The sequence below is a fragment of the Oncorhynchus nerka genome, linkage group LG12 (assembly GCF_034236695.1).
Source record: "Oncorhynchus nerka isolate Pitt River linkage group LG12, Oner_Uvic_2.0, whole genome shotgun sequence".
In the NCBI taxonomy this organism is placed as follows: domain Eukaryota; kingdom Metazoa; phylum Chordata; class Actinopteri; order Salmoniformes; family Salmonidae; genus Oncorhynchus; species Oncorhynchus nerka.
Window position 1 is genome coordinate 86,513,498 of NC_088407.1, and position 18,477 is coordinate 86,531,974.

The 18,477-nt window shown below is 43.8% G+C and overlaps 1 protein-coding gene across 1 annotated transcript in view; it reads left to right on the forward strand.

Annotated features, from left to right (window-relative positions):
- The first annotated feature begins 885 nt into the window (after positions 1-885).
- Positions 886-18,477, forward strand: part of LOC115138854 (glycogen phosphorylase, liver form-like) — a 35,106-nt gene continuing 17,514 nt past the window's right edge. Inside the window, exons 1-9 of the mRNA XM_065025906.1 lie at positions 886-1,188; positions 2,891-2,992; positions 3,426-3,504; positions 4,662-4,765; positions 13,183-13,314; positions 13,775-13,886; positions 16,076-16,158; positions 17,909-18,046; positions 18,138-18,230. Of these exons, the coding sequence (XP_064881978.1) occupies positions 946-1,188; positions 2,891-2,992; positions 3,426-3,504; positions 4,662-4,765; positions 13,183-13,314; positions 13,775-13,886; positions 16,076-16,158; positions 17,909-18,046; positions 18,138-18,230 (1,086 nt within the window). The 5' untranslated portion in view covers positions 886-945. The remainder of the gene's footprint in view (positions 1,189-2,890; positions 2,993-3,425; positions 3,505-4,661; positions 4,766-13,182; positions 13,315-13,774; positions 13,887-16,075; positions 16,159-17,908; positions 18,047-18,137; positions 18,231-18,477) is intronic.

Here is an 18,477-nt window from a genome sequence, read left to right on the forward strand (position 1 = left end):
ATCTAGGCCAAATTAAGACAAAGATGGTCATTATCCCAATGTTATATAACTATTCCAGGATACAAATTAAATTAGCATTCTTTTGTAAACTAGTTTTTAAGCAATTTTGAGACTGAATTTATATTTGATTCAACCAAATACAAATGTGTAGATACTGTCGGTACTGGAAGGTTGATGTTGAACTATTGGTGTAATTTATCCATACTCATTGTAGCTTCTCTAAACCTGCTGTATAGACCACGTTGTCTGATCATTTAAGTCATTTAAGGTGCCTATCCAAGAAGATGTGAGTTGAATGAAATACAAGTTTGAGCACAGGAAACGCACGTGGGTAGTGGCGGTATCAATAACCAAATGCGTCCTGCAGTCCCTCAAGACAACCTTTCTTTACTCTCCTAATTTAGCATAATTTAGCATTCTAGAATTTACATACGGTCGCTGGGCGACACACCGTAGGCAGTTCTCTCAATGTATATAATGCGCGCTTAAGCAATGTGCGTCGGAAATATAAAGTAATCAAATCGAAGCTCTGCTTGGCGGGTTATACAAAAAGTCCAATGTCCTTAAACATTGGTTATACTTTACATATAGTCTGCTTACTTATATGTCAATAAAGACAACTGTTGCTATTGTTATGATTATTGTTATTACTATATTTGGAAGTGTTGCTATTATTACTGATCTCTCTTAGTGTTTTCTGTATCTGTGAATATTCAATAAAATGAGAAGTGTCCAAAAAAGATTTTTCCAATATTTTTCTCTGCGCTCATCTGCCAGAGGTTGAGAGGTTGGGAGGTTGGGAACACGACACACCTCCTCCTCCATGCACCAATGGACATTAAAGAGGAGGAGACTGACGCTACAGAAAAGCAACTACCTAAACTTAATTTCTCCACTTTAAGAGTTGAAATTGAATGACTGTTAGCAGCCGTTTTGTTCAGCAGCATGGCGGCTCCTCTCACTGACCAGGAGAAGCGTAAACAGATCAGTATCAGAGGAATTGTCGGGGTGGAGAACGTCGCCGAGTTGAAGAAAGGTTTTAACCGACACCTCCACTTCACTTTGGTCAAAGACAGGAATGTAGCGACGCCGCGGGATTATTACTTCGCCCTCGCGCACACGGTTCGAGATCACCTGGTGGGAAGATGGATCAGAACCCAGCAGTTCTACTACGAGACCGATCCCAAGGTAAAGTTGTTGGCTTTTCCAAATATCATGCTGTACTTTTGTTTGGAGAATTTATCCTGGCTTTACCTGTCTGTCTTGTGCTGTCCTTATTTGGTCCAGTATTAGCTATTGATGGGTCGTTCCAATGGCTCTTTTTGGTGAACTTTGGGAACCGAATCGTATTTGGTTCCCAGATTTGCATACTGCGTCTACTAACACATTTTTTTGAGTTTCAAACAACGATTATCTGCTAATAAATTACAAAATAATTATCAGAAGATGGTGAATCCTCACTGCAAGAAAAATAATACATAGTGGAGAGAACATATCGATCCGGTGCACGCAGGTTTTTGCACTGCGCCCCTCCCCCCTCCCCCCAAAAAGTGGGGTTATGTATCTAAAATATGTATCTAAAACGTGCATATCACGATCTGACATTGTACCCTACTTTTTTTGGATTACATTTGAGATTTGCAATTGAAAAAAAAAATCAAGGTCGATTTTCAAGAGTTTTGAATAAAGAGCTGTTTGGGACGCAATTTACGCGTCTCTTATTTTTTTTTTATGTCAACGGAGCCAAATAATGTGGCTCTCCGAAAAGACTCGGAATGACCATCACTAGTCACAGCCCCGCCTCCCTTTCTAATACATGTTTCCGTTTGCTGCTCCTCGTCATCATTATCATCATTATGCACCCTCTGGATGCTTCCTGATAATATCTCCTTCCTCCTGAAATGTAACCTAATTTCTACAAATCTAATCGCGTTGGATTGGTGGAGACCATAGTTTAGTGGGCGTTTCCACCATTTATTTCTAATGGCGTTGGATTGGTGGAGACCATAGGTTAGTGGGCGTTTCCACCATTTATTTCTAATAGCGTTGGATTGGTGGAGACCATAGGTTAGTGGGCGTATCCACCATTATTTCTAATAGCGTTGGATTGGTGGAGACCATAGGTTAGTGGGCGTTTCCACCATTTATTTCTAATAGCGTTGGATTGGTGGAGACCATAGGTTAGTGGGCGTATCCACCATTTATTTCTAATAGCGTTGGATTGGTGGAGACTATAGTTTAGTGGGCATTTCCACCATTATTTCTAATAGCGTTGGATTGGTGGAGACCATAGGTTAGTGGGCGTTTCCACCATTATTTCTAATAGCGTTGGATTGGTGGAGACCATAGGTTAGTGGGCGTTTCCACCATTATTTCTTATTCCAGTCATTTTCCTTTTTCAATTTAGTGAAGGGACTTAAACAACTGTACACTTTGGGAGGAAGGAGAGAGAAATTCTGATGAAGACTATATTTAGCCTTACCATGAAGCAATAGGACTCTCATGAAATCATAGTTTCAATGGCCTGGTTGTATTCCGGAAGAATCTGAGAGTAGGAGAGCTGATCTCGGATCAGTTTTGACTTTCACATCATAATGAAAAGGATTACACTCCTACTCTGAGAACGTATTTTATTTTTTTATTGATACGTGCCAGTGTTGTATTAGTACTGAATGTTGCATGTTCCTGGGATGTGTTCATCACTAGGAAGCACACAGAGAATGGAACTAAAGCTGGTTATTGACATACCTGACTTTGTTCAATACAAACTCTTCTTTTTTTTAATGCAAAACGTTTTCTAATTGGAATAAACGGGTTTGCATTGAAAAAATGATTATTTTTTGATTATGGTCTGCCACCTAATGAATACACCCCTGTTCTCCTTGACCAGCGGGTGTACTATCTCTCCCTGGAGTTCTACATGGGCAGAACCCTCCAGAACACCATGATTAACCTGGGGCTGCAGAACGCCTGTGACGAGGCCATCTACCAGGTGAGACAGAACTGAGAGACGTCTGGAGCACACCAATGGCATGACTACAGGCAGGAACCACTGGAGCCAGAGACTAAAACAGCTGTTACAAGAGACAGAATTTCTCAACAACTGTGAAAGCGTGATTAACACACCTTAGTCGAGCAGGTTAAGCGTGATTAACACCTTAGTCGAGCAGGTTAAGCGTGATTAACACACCTTTAGTCGTGCAGGTTAAGCGTGATTGCCACACCTTAGTCGAGCAGGTTAAGCGTGATTAACACACCTTAGTCGAGCAGGTTAAGCGTTATTAACACACCTCAGTCGAGCAGGTTAAGCGTAATGATGTGATGCATCAGCTCATACATTATTAAATGTTCTATTTTTTTGTTGTTGTATTGCCTGAACAAGTTGAATTTGAGTTATTTATTTGAAGTCTCTGTTTGTTGTGTAGCTGGGTTTGGACATGGAGGATCTGGAAGAGATGGAGGAAGATGCCGGGCTGGGGAACGGAGGCCTGGGCAGACTGGCAGGTACAGTATGGACCAAGTGTTAGGTGTGTGTCCTGGCTAACTTCTATGGAGGTTCGTGACCAAAGAAGTTGGCTACAGGGTTCTATTTAATGTAGTACAGAATACAGTGGGTCGTCATCGGTTGGAAAACTACAGCAAACCTCTCCTGTCTGCAAGCCAGAACAGGAAGTTTACCTAACACTATGAGGCTGTTGTTGGCTGGCCAAAACAGGAAGTTTAACCAACCGTAGGAGGCTGTTTGGATGGCTGCATGTCCGTGTTTACACAAGCAGCTCAATTCTCTAAAAAAAAGATCAGATTTGGGCTCCCTGTGTAAACGCAGCCTTTTTGAAATGAGAGCAGATCTTCATTCCACGAAGGAAATTATCAACCTCACTGTAGCCTGGTCCCAGATCTGTTTGTTCTAATAAGCCAACTCCTATAGTCTCTATAACTAACCTCCATAGGAATATTCCAGAACAGATACTAAGAAATACTACACCATACTTTACGCCATACTTTACACCATACTTTACCCCCTACACCATACTTTACACCATACTTTACCCCCTACACCATACTTTACCCCCTACACCATACTTTACACCATACTTTACCCCCTACACCATACTTTACCCCCTACACCATACTTTACACCATACTTTACCCCCTACACCATACTTTACCCCCTACACCATACTTTACCCCCTACACCATACTTTACACCATACTTTACCCCCTACACCATACTTTACCCCCTACACCATACTTTACACCATACTTTACCCCTACACCATACTTTAAGCTATACTCTACCCCTTACACCATACTTTAAGCTATACTCTACCCCCTTACACCATACTTTAAGCTATACTCTACCCCCTTACACCATACTTTAAGCTATACTCTACCCCTTACACCATACTTTAAGCTATACTCTACCCCCTTACACCATACTTTAAGCTATACTCTACCCCCTTACACCATACTTTAAGCTATACTCTACCCCCTTACACCATACTTTAAGCTATACTCTACCCCCCTTACACCATACTTTAAGCTATACTCTACCCCCCTTACACCATACAGGTTTTCTTTGCATCCACTGTGTCTTTAAACTTCATCGGTTTGGTATTTTTGAAAGATCGACTAGTAATGAATTGAAATTCCCTGCCCAGCATGTTTCCTGGACTCGATGGCCACCCTGGGTCTGGCAGCGTACGGTTATGGCATCCGTTATGAGTATGGGATCTTCAATCAGAAGATCAAGAACGGCTGGCAGGTAACAACCCTTCTCTGCTTTATAACCACTGCATTTTAAAGGGGCAATCTGGTATTGATACATCCAGGTTTTTGACTAAATTATTGAGATGTATCATTTGATTCTTGGAGAATATAATTAATAAATGCATCATGAGCTTATTTAAACTGTCTTACCCTATTAGATATAGATCCCCCTTGCTTGAGACTCAATAGAGAACAAAAGAGCAAAGGTCCATATGCTACTTATCATTTTATCTATAAATGGTCTGCCACAACAAGTGAAAAACGTTACACATTTTAGGTTTCCTCTGTAAAAGCCATTTGCCCGACGACGAGCTCATGGACAACGAGTCATTTCATACAAGCGCATTTGTTTTCCGTATAGATACACTCTACTGCAAAGAATGAAATCCTTGTGGTTTGTCATTGTTAAAATAAGTGTAACTTCTACAACACTATTCGTTATGTAGAGGACAGGTTTCATGCCTCTCCACTTCAGTCAATGAATAATCAAAACAATCTAGTTCAGTGTTCAGAAGTGCATTGCACTGCAAACACACAGCCCAAATTGAAAAGGGCAAAAACCCTCCGGTGTGTAATGTTGTTATCAGAATCCAAACAAGGGCAACAACTCGTCGATTGGTTGGCTCAGAGGTTGAGAAGGCTATCTCAACCTCTGAGCTCCCAAATGTAGTGGCTCCCTATGTAGTGTACTACTTTGGACCAGGGGCCGTAGGGCTCTGTTCATAAGATGTTCACTATATAGGGAATAGGGTGCTATTTGGGATAAAAGCCAGTGTTTCACCACTTCAAACGAGAGTGAAGACAGGCAGCAGCAAACCTCTTTCTGTTAAATGATTGACCGACACCGCAGACCTGGGTTCAAATACTATTCAAAATAATGTCTAATACTTTATCTGGGCTTGTTTGATGCAGTGGAACCAATCAAATAATCCTTCCCATTTGACACCTAAGAGTCCAATCAGATTAGAGCAGACCTGGGTTCAAATACTATTCAAAATAATGTCTAATACTTTATCTGGGCTTGTTTGATGCAGTGGAACCAATCAAATAATCCTGCCCATTTGACACCTAAGAGTCCAATCAGATTAGAGCAGACCTGGGTTCAAATACTATTCAAAATAATGTCTAATACTTTATCTGGGCTTGTTTGATGCAGTGGAACCAATCAAATAATCCTGCCCATCTGACACCTAAGAGTCCAATCAGATTGGAGCGAACGCTAAAATGTATTTGAAAGGTTCCAGGTCTGCAACACTGTGGCGACCCACATCCTTCCTCTCTATGGCTCCAGCCTGGATTGCAACAGTGTGACAGGGGTGGATTTCAATTGAAATTAACCCCGGCTGCCCAGGAGGCCCCACTGATAAAATATTATGACAAAAATGTGTTCAAAACAATTATGTATGGCCTATTGTGTTTATTTTTATTCTGAAATTAAAAGTGACATGAAAGATATTTTAAGTTGTGTAATAATAGCAGCAGGTCATGTCTGTGGGGAAATTTCTAGTTTGGGGGCACTCAACGGTATTTTGAAACTGGGGCCCCCTGGCTAGTGAGGACGTCTTTAGACCATCGTTCAGTCAGATCACACTGACTGAATGAAGAAACGTTTTAGAATGAGAAGCTCAGCTGTTGTATTTGTACAGTCATCTTTGGGGTGGCAGGGTAGCCTAGTGGTTAGAGTGTAGAGGCGGCAGGGTAGCCTAGTGGTTAGAGTGTAGAGGCGGCAGGGTAGCCTAGTGGTTAGAGTGTAGAGGCGGCAGGGTAGCCTAGTGGTTAGAGTGTAGAGGCGGCAGGGTAGCCTAGTGGTTAGAGTGTAGAGGCGGCAGGGTAGCCTAGTGGTTAGAGTGTAGAGGCGGCAGGGTAGCCTAGTGGTTAGAGCGTTGGACTAGTAACCGGAAGGTACAAATCTGTCATTCTGCCCCCTGAACAGGCAGTTTAACCCACTGTTCCTAGGCCGTCACTGAAAATAAGAATTTGTTCTTAACTGACTTGCCTAGTTAAATAAAGGTAAAATAAATAAATAAAAATCTAGAGCAAACTGGTCCCCCCCCCAGGGGTCCGCAAATTATTATTATACTGAACAAATATATCGACTCATGTAAAGTGTTGGTCCCTGAGCTGAAATAAAATATCCCATAAATGTTCCATACGTACAAAAAGCTTATTTCTTCTAAATGTTGTGTGTTTACATCTCTGTTAGTGAGCCTTTCTCCTTTGCCAAGATTGTCCAGCCACCTGACAGGTGTGGCATAATCAAGAAGCTGATTAAACAGCATGATCATTACACAGGTGCACCTTGTGCTGGGGGGACAATAAAAGGCCACTTTAAAATGTGCAGTTTTGTCACACAACACAATGCAACGGATGTCTCAAGTTTTGAGGGAGCGTGCATTTAGCATGCTGACTGCAGGAATGTCCACCAGAGCTGTTGCCAGAGAATTGAATGTTCATTTATCTACCATAAGCCACCTCCAACATCATTTTAGAGAAGCCTCCCAACCGCAGACCACATGTAACCACGCCAGCCCAGGACCTCCACGTCCGGCTTCTTCATCTGCAGGATTGTCTGAGACAGCTGATGAAACAGAACTATTTCATGTGAAATCCATAGATTAGGGCCTAATGAATTCATTTCAATTGACAGATTTCCTTTCAACAAACTAAACTCTGTAAAATGTTTTCATTTTATATTTTTTGTTCAGTATAGTTATATATTTATTTGGTGTGGGAAAATGTATTTAATATTGCTAGCTGCAACATAATACCATTTTAGTATGAATGAAGTTGGAAGTACAGTAGTTTCACTAGACAAGGCTAACTAGCGTTAGCGCAAAGACTAGCGTTAGCGCAAAGACTAGCGTTAGCGCAAAGACTAGCGTTAGCGCAAAGTCTACAGGAACAGTTAGCATGCCGACTCTGGGGAAGTAGAAAAATGGCTTTATTGCCATAGTTTGAGATTCTCTTAAAATAGATGAAATTACAGTCAGCTGCGCTAATTCGTTTTTCTTCTTCTGTATAGAACATTCTTACGCGGGTCATCTAAGTAGTCAGTTTTGGGATGGGAAACTTTGTCAAATGAATCTACTAAAACCTGATGTTGAACTACACTGAGCAAAAATATACATGAAACAGTTTCAAAGATTTTACTGAGTAACTGTTCATATAAGGAAATCAGTCAATTGAAATATATTAATTTGGTCCTAAGCTATGGATTTCACCTGACTGGCCACTATACTTCCGGCGCCGACAGAGATGGCCGCCTCGCTTCGCGTTCCTAGGAAACTATGCAGTTTTTTTGTTATTTTACATGTTATTTCTTACATTAGTATCCCAGGTCATCTTAGGTTTCATTACATACAGTCGAGAAGAACTACTGAATATAAGATCAGCGTCAACTCACAATCAGTACGACCAAGAATATGTTTTCCGCGACGCGGATCCTGTGTTCTGCCTTACAAACAGGACAACAGAATGGATCGCATGCAGCGACCCAAGGAAACGACTCCGAAAAAGAGGGAAACGTAGCGGTCTTCTGGTCAGACTCCGGACAAGGGCACATCGCGCACCACTCCCCAGCATTCTTCTTGCCAATGTCCAGTCTCTTGACAACAAGGTTGATGAAATCCGAGCAAGGGTAGCATTCCAGAGGGACATCAGAGACTGCAACGTTCTCTGCTTCACGGAAACATGGCTTACTGGGAAGACGCTATCCGATGCGGTGCAGCCAACGGGTTTCTCCACGCATCGCGCCGACAGAAACAAACATCTTTCTGGTAAGAAGAGTGGCGGGGGCGTATGCCTCATGACTAACGAGACATGGTGTGATGAAGGAAACATACAGGAACTCAAATCCTTCTGTTCACCTGATTTAGAATTACTCACAATCAAATGTAGGCCGCATTATCTTCCAAGAGAATTCTCTTCGATTATAATCACAGCCGTATATATCCCCCCCAAGCAGACACATCGATGGCTCTGAACGAACTTTATTTAACTCTTTGCAAACTGGAAACCATTTATCCGGAAGCTGCATTCATTGTAGCTGGGGATTTTAACAAAGCTAATCTGAAAACAAGACTCCCTAAATTTTATCAGCATATCGATTGCGCGACCAGGGGTGGTAAAACCTTGGATCATTGTTACTCTAACTTCCGCGACGCATATAAGGCCCTGCCCCGCCCCCCTTTCGGAAAAGCTGACCACGACTCCATTTTGTTGATCCCTGCCTACAGGCAGAAACTTAAACAAGAGGCTCCCACGCTGAGGTCTGTCCAACGCTGGTCAGACCAAGCTGACTCCACACTCCAAGACTGCTTCCATCACGTGGACTGGGACATGTTTCGTATTGCGTCAGATAAAAATATTGACGAATACGCTGATTCGGTGTGCGAGTTCATTAGAACGTGCGTTGAAGATGTCGTTCCCATAGCAACGATAAAAACATTCCCTAACCAGAAACCGTGGATTGATGGCAGCATTCGCGTGAAACTGAAAGCGCAAACCACTGCTTTTAATCAGGGCAAGGTGTCTGGCAACATGACCGAATACAAACAGTGCAGCTATTCCCTCCGCAAGGCTATTAAACAAGCTAAGCGTCAGTACAGAGACAAAGTAGAATTTCAATTCAACGGCTCAGACACAAGAGGCATGTGGCAGGGTCTACAGTCAATCACGGACTACAAGAAGAAACCCAGCCCAGTCACGGACCAGGATGTCTTGCTCCCAGGCAGACTAAATAACTTTTTGCCCGCTTTGAGGACAATACAGTGCCACTGACACGGCCTGCAACGAAAACATGCGGTCTCTCCTTCACTGCAGCCGAGGTGAGTAAGACATTTAAACGTGTTAACCCTCGCAAGGCTGCAGGCCCAGACGGCATCCCCAGCCGCGCCCTCAGAGCATGCGCAGACCAGCTGGCCGGTGTGTTTACGGACATATTCAATCAATCCCTATACCAGTCTGCTATTCCCACATGCTTCAAGAGGGCCACCATTGTTCCTGTTCCCAAGAAAGCTAAGGTAACTGAGCTAAACGACTACCGCCCGTAGCACTCACTTCCGTCATCATGAAGTGCTTTGAGAGACTAGTCAAGGACCATATCACCTCCACCCTACCTGACACCCTAGACCCACTCCAATTTGCTTACCGCCCAAATAGGTCCACAGACGATGCAATCTCAACCACACTGCACACTGCCCTAACCCACCTGGACAAGAGGAATACCTATGTGAGAATGCTGTTCATCGACTACAGCTCGGCATTCAACACCATAGTACCCTCCAAGCTCGTCATCAAGCTCGAGACCCTGGGTCTCGACCCCGCCCTGTGCAACTGGGTACTGGACTTCCTGACGGGCCGCCCCCAGGTGGTGAGGGTAGGCAACAACATCTCCTCCCCGCTGATCCTCAACACGGGGGCCCCACAAGGGTGCGTTCTGAGCCCTCTCCTGTACTCCCTGTTCACCACGACTGCGTGGCCACGCTCCAACTCAATCATCAAGTTTGCGGACGACACAACAGTGGTAGGCTTGATTACCAACAACGACGAGACGGCCTACAGGGAGGAGGTGAGGGCCCTCGGAGTGTGGTGTCAGGAAAATAACCTCACACTCAACGTCAACAAAACTAAGGAGATGATTGTGGACTTCAGGAAACAGCAGAGGGAACACCCCCTATCCACATCGATGGATCAGTAGTGGAGAGGGTAGCAAGTTTAAGTTCCTCGGCATACACATCACAGACAAACTGAATTGGTCCACTCACACTGACAGCGTCGTGAAGAAGGCGCAGCAGCGCCTCTTCAACCTCAGGAGGCTGAAGAAATTCGGCTTGTCACCAAAAGCACTCACAAACTTCTACAGATGCACAATCGAGAGCATCCTGGCGGGCTGTATCACCGCCTGGTACGGCAACTGCTCCGCCCTCAACCGTAAGGCTCTCCAGAGGGTAGTGAGGTCTGCACAACGCATCACCGGGGGCAAACTACCTGCCCTCCAGGACACCTACACCACCTGATGTTACAGGAAGGCCCTAAAGATCATCAAGGACATCAACCACCCGAACCACTGCCTGTTCACCCCGCTATCATCCAGAAGGCGAGGTCAGTACAGGTGCATCAAAGCTGGGACCGAGAGACTGAAAAACAGCTTCTATCTCAAGGCCATCAGACTGTTAAACAGCCACCACTAACATTGAGTGGCTGCTGCCAACACACTGTCATTGACACTGACCCAACTCCAGCCACTTTAATAATGGGAATTGATGGGAAATGATGTAAATATATCACTAGCCACTTTAAACAATGCTACCTTATATAATGTTTCTTACCCTACATTATTCATCTCATATGCATACGTATATACTGTACTCTAGATCATCGACTGCATCCTTATGTCACTAGCCACTTTAACTATGCCACTTTGTTTACTTTGTCTACATACTCATCTCATATGTATATACTGTACTCGATACCATCTACTGTATGCTGCTCTGTACCATCACTCATTCATATATCCTTATGTACATATTCTTTATCCCCTTACACTGTGTATAAGACAGTAGTTTTGGAATTGTTAGTTAGATTACTTGTTGGTTATCACTGCATTGTCGGAACTAGAAGCACAAGCATTTCGCTACACTCGCATTAACATCTGCTAACCATGTGTATGTGACAAATAAAATTTGATTTGATTTGACATAATTGCATCTTGTTGGTCACAGATACCTTTAAAAAAAGGTAGGGGTGTGGATCAGTAAACCAGTCAGTATCTGGTGTGACCACCATTTGCCTCATGCAGCGTGACACATCTCCTTCTCATAGAGTTGATCAGGCTGTTGATTGTGGAATGTTGTCCCACTCCCCCTTTTTTTTCTACTGTGTTATTGACTTGTTAATTGTTTACTCCATGTGTAACTCTGTGTTTCTGTTCAGACTGCTATGCTTTATCTTGGCCAGGTCGCAGTTGCAAATGAGAACTTGTTCTCAACTAGCCTACCTGGTTAAATAAAGGTGAAATAAAAAATTTAAAAAATTCAATGGCTGTGTGAAGTTGTTTGATATTGGTGGGAACTGGAACACGCTGTTGTACACGTAGATCCAGAGCATCCCAAACATGCTCAGTGGGTGACATATCTGGTGAGTATGCAGGCCATGGAAGAACTGGGAAATTTTCAGCTTTCAGGAATTGTGTACAGATCCTTGCGACATTGGGGCTGTGCATTATCATGCTGAAACATGAGGAGATGGTGGTGGATGAATGGCACGACAATGGGCCCCAGAATCTCGTCATATCTCTGTGCATTCAAATTGCCGTTGATTTAAAATGCAATTGTGTTCAATTGTCCGTACCGTAACCCCACCGTCACCATGGAGGACTTCACGACGCCATACACGCTATCTGCCCGGTACAGTTGAAACCAGGATTAGTCCGTGAAGACCACACTTCTCCAGTGGCCATTGAAGGTGAGCATTTGCCCACTGAGGTCGGTTACAACGCTGAACTGCAGTCGGGTCGAGACCCTGGTGAGGACGACGAACACACAGATGAGCTTCCCTGAGACTGTTTCTGACAGTTTATGCAGAAATTATTTGGTTGTGCAAACTCAGTTTCATCAGCTGTCCGGGTGGCTGTTCTCAGACGATCCCACAGTTTCATCTGCTGTCTGGGTGGCTGGTCTCAGGCGATCCCACAGTTTCATCAGCTGTCCAGGTGGCTGGTCTCAGACGATCCCACAGTTTCATCTGCTGTCTGGGTGGCTGGTCTCAGGCGATCCCACAGTTTCATCAGCTGTCCAGGTGGCTGGTCTCAGACGATCCCACAGTTTCATCTGCTGTCTGGGTGGCTGGTCTCAGACGATCCCACAGTTTCATCTGCTGTCTGGGTGGCTGGTCTCAGACGATCCCACAGTTTCATCTGCTGTCTGGGTGGCTGGTCTCAGACGATCCCGCAGGTGGAGAAGCCGGATGTGGAGGTCCTGGGCTGGCGTGGTTACACGTGCGGTTGTGAGGCCGTTTGGACCAAATTCTCTAAAATGACGTTGGAGGCGGCTTATATCCTGTACTGTCTATCTGTATGTGTACTGTAACTATACTACACTGTACTGTACCTATAATGTATTGTACCTGTAATGTACCCATGCTGTACTGTCTATCTGTATGTGTACTGTAACTATACTACACTGTACTGTACTTCTACTACTGCTGTACATGGACCATCTATGGCTTTATTAGCCTGACTACCAATCTGTTTGTGTGGTCATGCCACTGGCTTGACAATGAGCGCTGGAGTTGGCAAGAACACAAACTGATCTGAGACCAGGCTATGGTTCTATTCAACATATTGACCCATTTCAAGTTTTGCTTAGTCACACTTCGATTTAGTATGTTGTCTTGTGATTGGCTTGCTCCTAGGTGGAAGAAGCAGACGATTGGCTGCGTCATGGTAACCCTTGGGAGAAGGCCCGCCCTGAGTACATGCTACCAGTGCACTTCTACGGCAGAGTGGAGGAGTCTAAGGAAGGGGCCAAATGGGTGGACACACAGGTACTTAAAGTCATGATAATGAATACTACCTTTAAAAAAAAAATTGTAACGTGCTGATAATAGCGCTAAGTTGTACCACTTAGTACCTGCATATCTGAAGGGGATTTGAGATGCATTTTCTAATGTACTTACATTGTCACTTGTGTTATTACACAGGTATAACAGCAACTAAGGGTCGTTGTGGTGTTAAAAAGATTGTTTTGGGCATTATTCAACTTTGCTAAAAGTATTACTGATATTTATAATGTTAAATTTAAGTGTTCCCAATTCTTCCCACAGGTTGACTCATTAAGTACAGTACCTGCATATCTATGATTTTATTGAGTTTGGTATTCTTTTAATTTATCGTCTTGAATTGACCCTCAATCTTATTTGGGAGGAAGTTTTAAGATGATGAATAAGTCTTACATTTTAATCTTCAACCTAATCTTATTCCCCCCCCAATGCCTTGCCTCTATAGGTGGTCCTGGCCATGCCTTATGACACGCCCATCCCTGGATATATGAACAACACAGTCAACACCATGAGGCTGTGGTCTGCCAGAGCTCCCAACGACTTCAACCTGATGGACTGTAAGTGGTGTCGTGTCTTTGGCATCATGAGATTGAAGACTGTTAATTTATCAAATCAATTCTCTGTAATTATTATTATTATTACGTGATTAAACTAATCATGTAAATGTAATAACTAGGAAGTCAGGGTACCAAGAAAAATCTTCAGATTATGAAGTTATACTTTTCCTAATATAACTCTTCAGATATATTAATATCTGATCAATTAGTCTTCTATTAATGAATGATTCTTCACCTCACGTTAGTCTCATTCCAAACGTCGTAAATTGTTGGTTATCTGCACGAACCCAGTCTTCACTATGAGTCATCCATACATCAATTGTCTTAATCATTTATTTACTAACTAACTAAATAATCACAGAAAGGCATAAACAAACAGTAGATATGGTTACAAGGAAATGATAGGGGAGGTTCCCTAGTGGTCTAAGCTGATATGACAGCTTGGTGGACAAAGGGAAGTGGGTGTGGACTGGGAAGTGGGTGTGGACTGGGAAGAGTCACTACACAGTTGATAATTATATTAATTGAAATGCTAATCCTTTGCACGTGAACGCTCACTCATTCGGAATTAATTGCAATCAATATATATATATTTATATATATTTTTATTTTATTTATTTATTTATTTACACTCAGTGTCATCGTGATCTCTGTTGGAATCATCAGTCCTTCTGTTGGAAGGTTCATCTGAGCGTCTCTCTCTGCTTCCCTGAAGTCTCTCGTGGTTAGAATGGATACTTCGGAGTACCATTCAGAAATGTTCTCATGGAATAGATGTTTCGGCGGTTGTCGGACTTCGCGTCTCAGGTTGACAATTTCTAGCTGCAGACTAATAATTAGTATCTAAGATTTGCTCTTATTCTGTCTGGTCGACAGTCTCAGAGTTGAACCATTTCCACCCGTGTAGCCAATGCTCCACGTGGTTTAGTTAGGAATTCAACAACCATTACAACCTTGGCTTATACTGAGGTTTTTGTGGACTCTACTCAAACCTTCGCCCCCTCGGTGAAAATTTCAATTCTCTCACATTAACGGTTTAAAATCACATTACATAATTTCACAAATAGTTTCATCTTTACTCATTCGTTTTATACAATAATTAGACGCAAACCTCATAATGGAGGCACCTGTATAAACAGAGTTATGGTAATGTGGCATGAAACAAAACGGACCGGGTCGTACCTGGCTTCTCCACCAACCGTTTACACATTCCCCAAAACGGACCGGGTCGTACCTGGCTTCTCCACCAACCGTTTACACATTCCCCAAAACGGACCGGGTCGTACCTGGCTTCTCCACCAACCGCGTTTACACATTCCCCAAAACGGACCGGGTCGTACCTGGCTTCTCCACCAACCGTTTACACATTCCCCAAAACGGACCGGGTCGTACCTGGCTTCTCCACCAACCGTTTACACATTCCCCAAAACGGACCGGGTCGTACCTGGCTTCTCCACCAACCGTTTACACATTCCCCAAAACGGACCGGGTCGTACCTGGCTTTTCCACCAACCGTTTACACATTCCCCAAAACGGACCGGGTCGTACCTGGCTTCTCCACCAACCGTTTACACATTCTCCAAAACATGGATATTGTTCAGTTCTCAAGTTCTGTGATGTAGAAGTTCCTTTGTTCTACTGTGAAACTCTCTCTACACTGGATGGCCCTGAGGAGAGTCTCCTCCAGGAATTTACAACCTGAGATAACAGAACCCGGGTGTAGGAGGGAGGGGGATGCCACACCCTGTCACCTAAATGACGTGTTTTTGCCAATGTACGCTTTACGGAGGAAACAAAGTCGCACACATCTCAAGTTAGAATCCAGGCCTGAATGATGACAGCATTGAACCGGTGAGTCTAGTGAATAATATGAAGCCGTTTCTTCTCCTGAGAAACAGAAATCTACGAGTCTTCTCCCATTAAGGTCCCTGTTAAATCACTTCTATGTGCTCTCCCATTTAAGGTAGGGTAGCCTAGTGGTTAGAGCGTTGGGCTAGTATTCAAAAGGTTGCAAGTTCATATCCCCGAGCTGACAAGGTACAAGGTACCCACTGTTCCTAGGCCGTCATTGAAAATAAGAATTTGTTCTTAACTGACTTGCCTAGTTAAATAAAGGTAAAATGAATAAAAATCACTTCTATGTCCTCTCCCATTAAAGTCCCTGTTAAATCACTTCTATGTCTCCTCAGTCAATGTTGGAGATTACATCCAAGCTGTTCTGGACAGGAATCTGGCGGAGAATATTTCTCGTGTGCTTTACCCCAACGATAACGTAAGTTCTAGATTGGTACATTGACCACGTAGGTGTTAGTCCATTTTGTCCTGCTCTCTTTCGCGTCGTTTAGCAAACGCTCTTATCCAGAGCGACTTACAATATCGAGTGCATACATATTCAATGATTTTTCACACACTGGTCCCCTCGTGGGAATTGAACCCACAACCCTGGTGTTGCAACCACCATGCTCTACCAACTGGGTGTGTGTGTGTTTTAATTCTCACTTGGCACCTCTTGTTTTCTCCCCCTCCTATTTGTGGATGTTTCCCGATAGGCCCTGGTCTAAAGTAGTGCACTAACCTATGGGGCCCTGGTCTAAAGTAGTGCACTACCCTATGGGGCCCTGGTCTAAAGTAGTGCACTAACCTATGGGGCCCTGGTCTAAAGTAGTGCACTACCCTATGGGGCCCTGGTCTAAAGTAGTGCACTACCCTATGGGGCCCTGGTCTAAAGTAGTGCACTACCCTATGGGGCCCTGGTCTAAAGTAGTGCACTACCCTATGGGGCCCTGGTCAATATTAGTGCACTACCCTATGGGGCCCTGGTCTAAAGTAGTGCACTACCCTATGGGGCCCTGGTCAATAGTAGTGCACTACCCTATGGGGCCCTGGTCTAAAGTAGTGCACTACCCTATGGGGCCCTGGTCTAAAGTAGTGCACTACCCTATGGGGCCCTGGTCTAAAGTAGTGCACTACCCTATGGGGCCCTGGTCAATAGTAGTGCACTACCCTATGGGGCCCTGGTCTAAAGTAGTGCACTACCCTATGGGGCCCTGGTCCAAAGTAGTGCACTACCCTATGGGGCCCTGGTCTAAAGTAGTGCACTACCCTATGGGGCCCTGGTCTAAAGTAGTGCACTATAACGTATAGGGTGCCATTTCGGCACGCACACCTTGATTCCTCCACATACTCATCTCATATGTGTATATACTGCACTCAATACCATCTACTGTATCTTGCCTATGCCGCTCTGTACCATCACTCATTCATATATCTTTATGTACATATTCTTTATCCCCTTACACTTGTGTCTATAAGGTAGTAGTTTTGGAATTGTTAGCTAGATTACTTGTTGGTTATTACTGCATTGTTGGAACTAGAAGCACAAGCATTTCGCTGCACTCACACTAACATCTGCTAACAATGTGTACGTGACCACTAACATCTGCTAACCATGTGTATGTGACCACTAACATCTGCTAACCATGTGTATGTGACCACTAACATCTGCTAACCATGTGTATGTGACCACTTAACATCTGCTAACCATGTGTATGTGACCACTAACATCTGCTAACCGTGTGTATGTGACCACTTAACATCTGCTAACCATGTGTATGTGACCACTAACATCTGCTAACCGTGTGTATGTGACCACTTAACATCTGCTAACCATGTGTATGTGACCACTAACATCTGCTAACCATGTGTATGTGACCACTAACATCTGCTAACCATGTGTATGTGACCACTAACATCTGCTAACCATGTGTATGTGACCACTAACATCTGCTAACCATGTGTATGTGACCACTTAACATCTGCTAACCATGTGTATGTGACCACTTAACATCTGCTAACCATGTGACCACTAACATCTGCTAACCATGTGACCACTAACATCTGCTAACCATGTGACCACTAACATCTGCTAACCATGTGACCACTAACATCTGCTAACCATGTGACCACTAACATCTGCTAACCATGTGTATGTGACCAATAACATTAGATTTGATGTGATGTAGTTCTTTGAAGGGAAGGAGCTGCGGCTGAAGCAGGAGTACTTTGTGGTGGCTGCTACCCTCCAGGACATCATCCGACGCTTCAAGAACTCCAAGAAGGGCTCCTCCGGCCCGGTCTCCTTCGACAGCTTCCCAGAGAAAGTAGGTTACTTATTGATTTTATCACGACTCCACTGAATCCTAACAACAACAACAAATACAGTTGGTTGTTCTTTTTTTTGTGTGTTAACAGGTGGCCATCCAGCTGAATGACACTCATCCTGCCATGGCCATCCCAGAGCTCATGAGGGTCTTTGTGGACATTGAGAAACTCGACTGGGACACGGTGCGTTTTAAGAAAGGGAGAGGATGAAACTGATTATTTATTGAATGAAAATAAAACCACTAACTTTGTCTAAATAATAAGTCTTTGTGTGTGTGGTGTGTTGGGTAGATGAGTGAAAAGCCATGCAGCACCTTGAACCCTAAAGCCATGCAGCACAGCACCTTGAACCCTAAAGCCATGCAGCACCTTGAACCCTAAAGCCATGCAGCACCTTGAACCCTAAAGCCATGCAGCACCTTGAACCCTA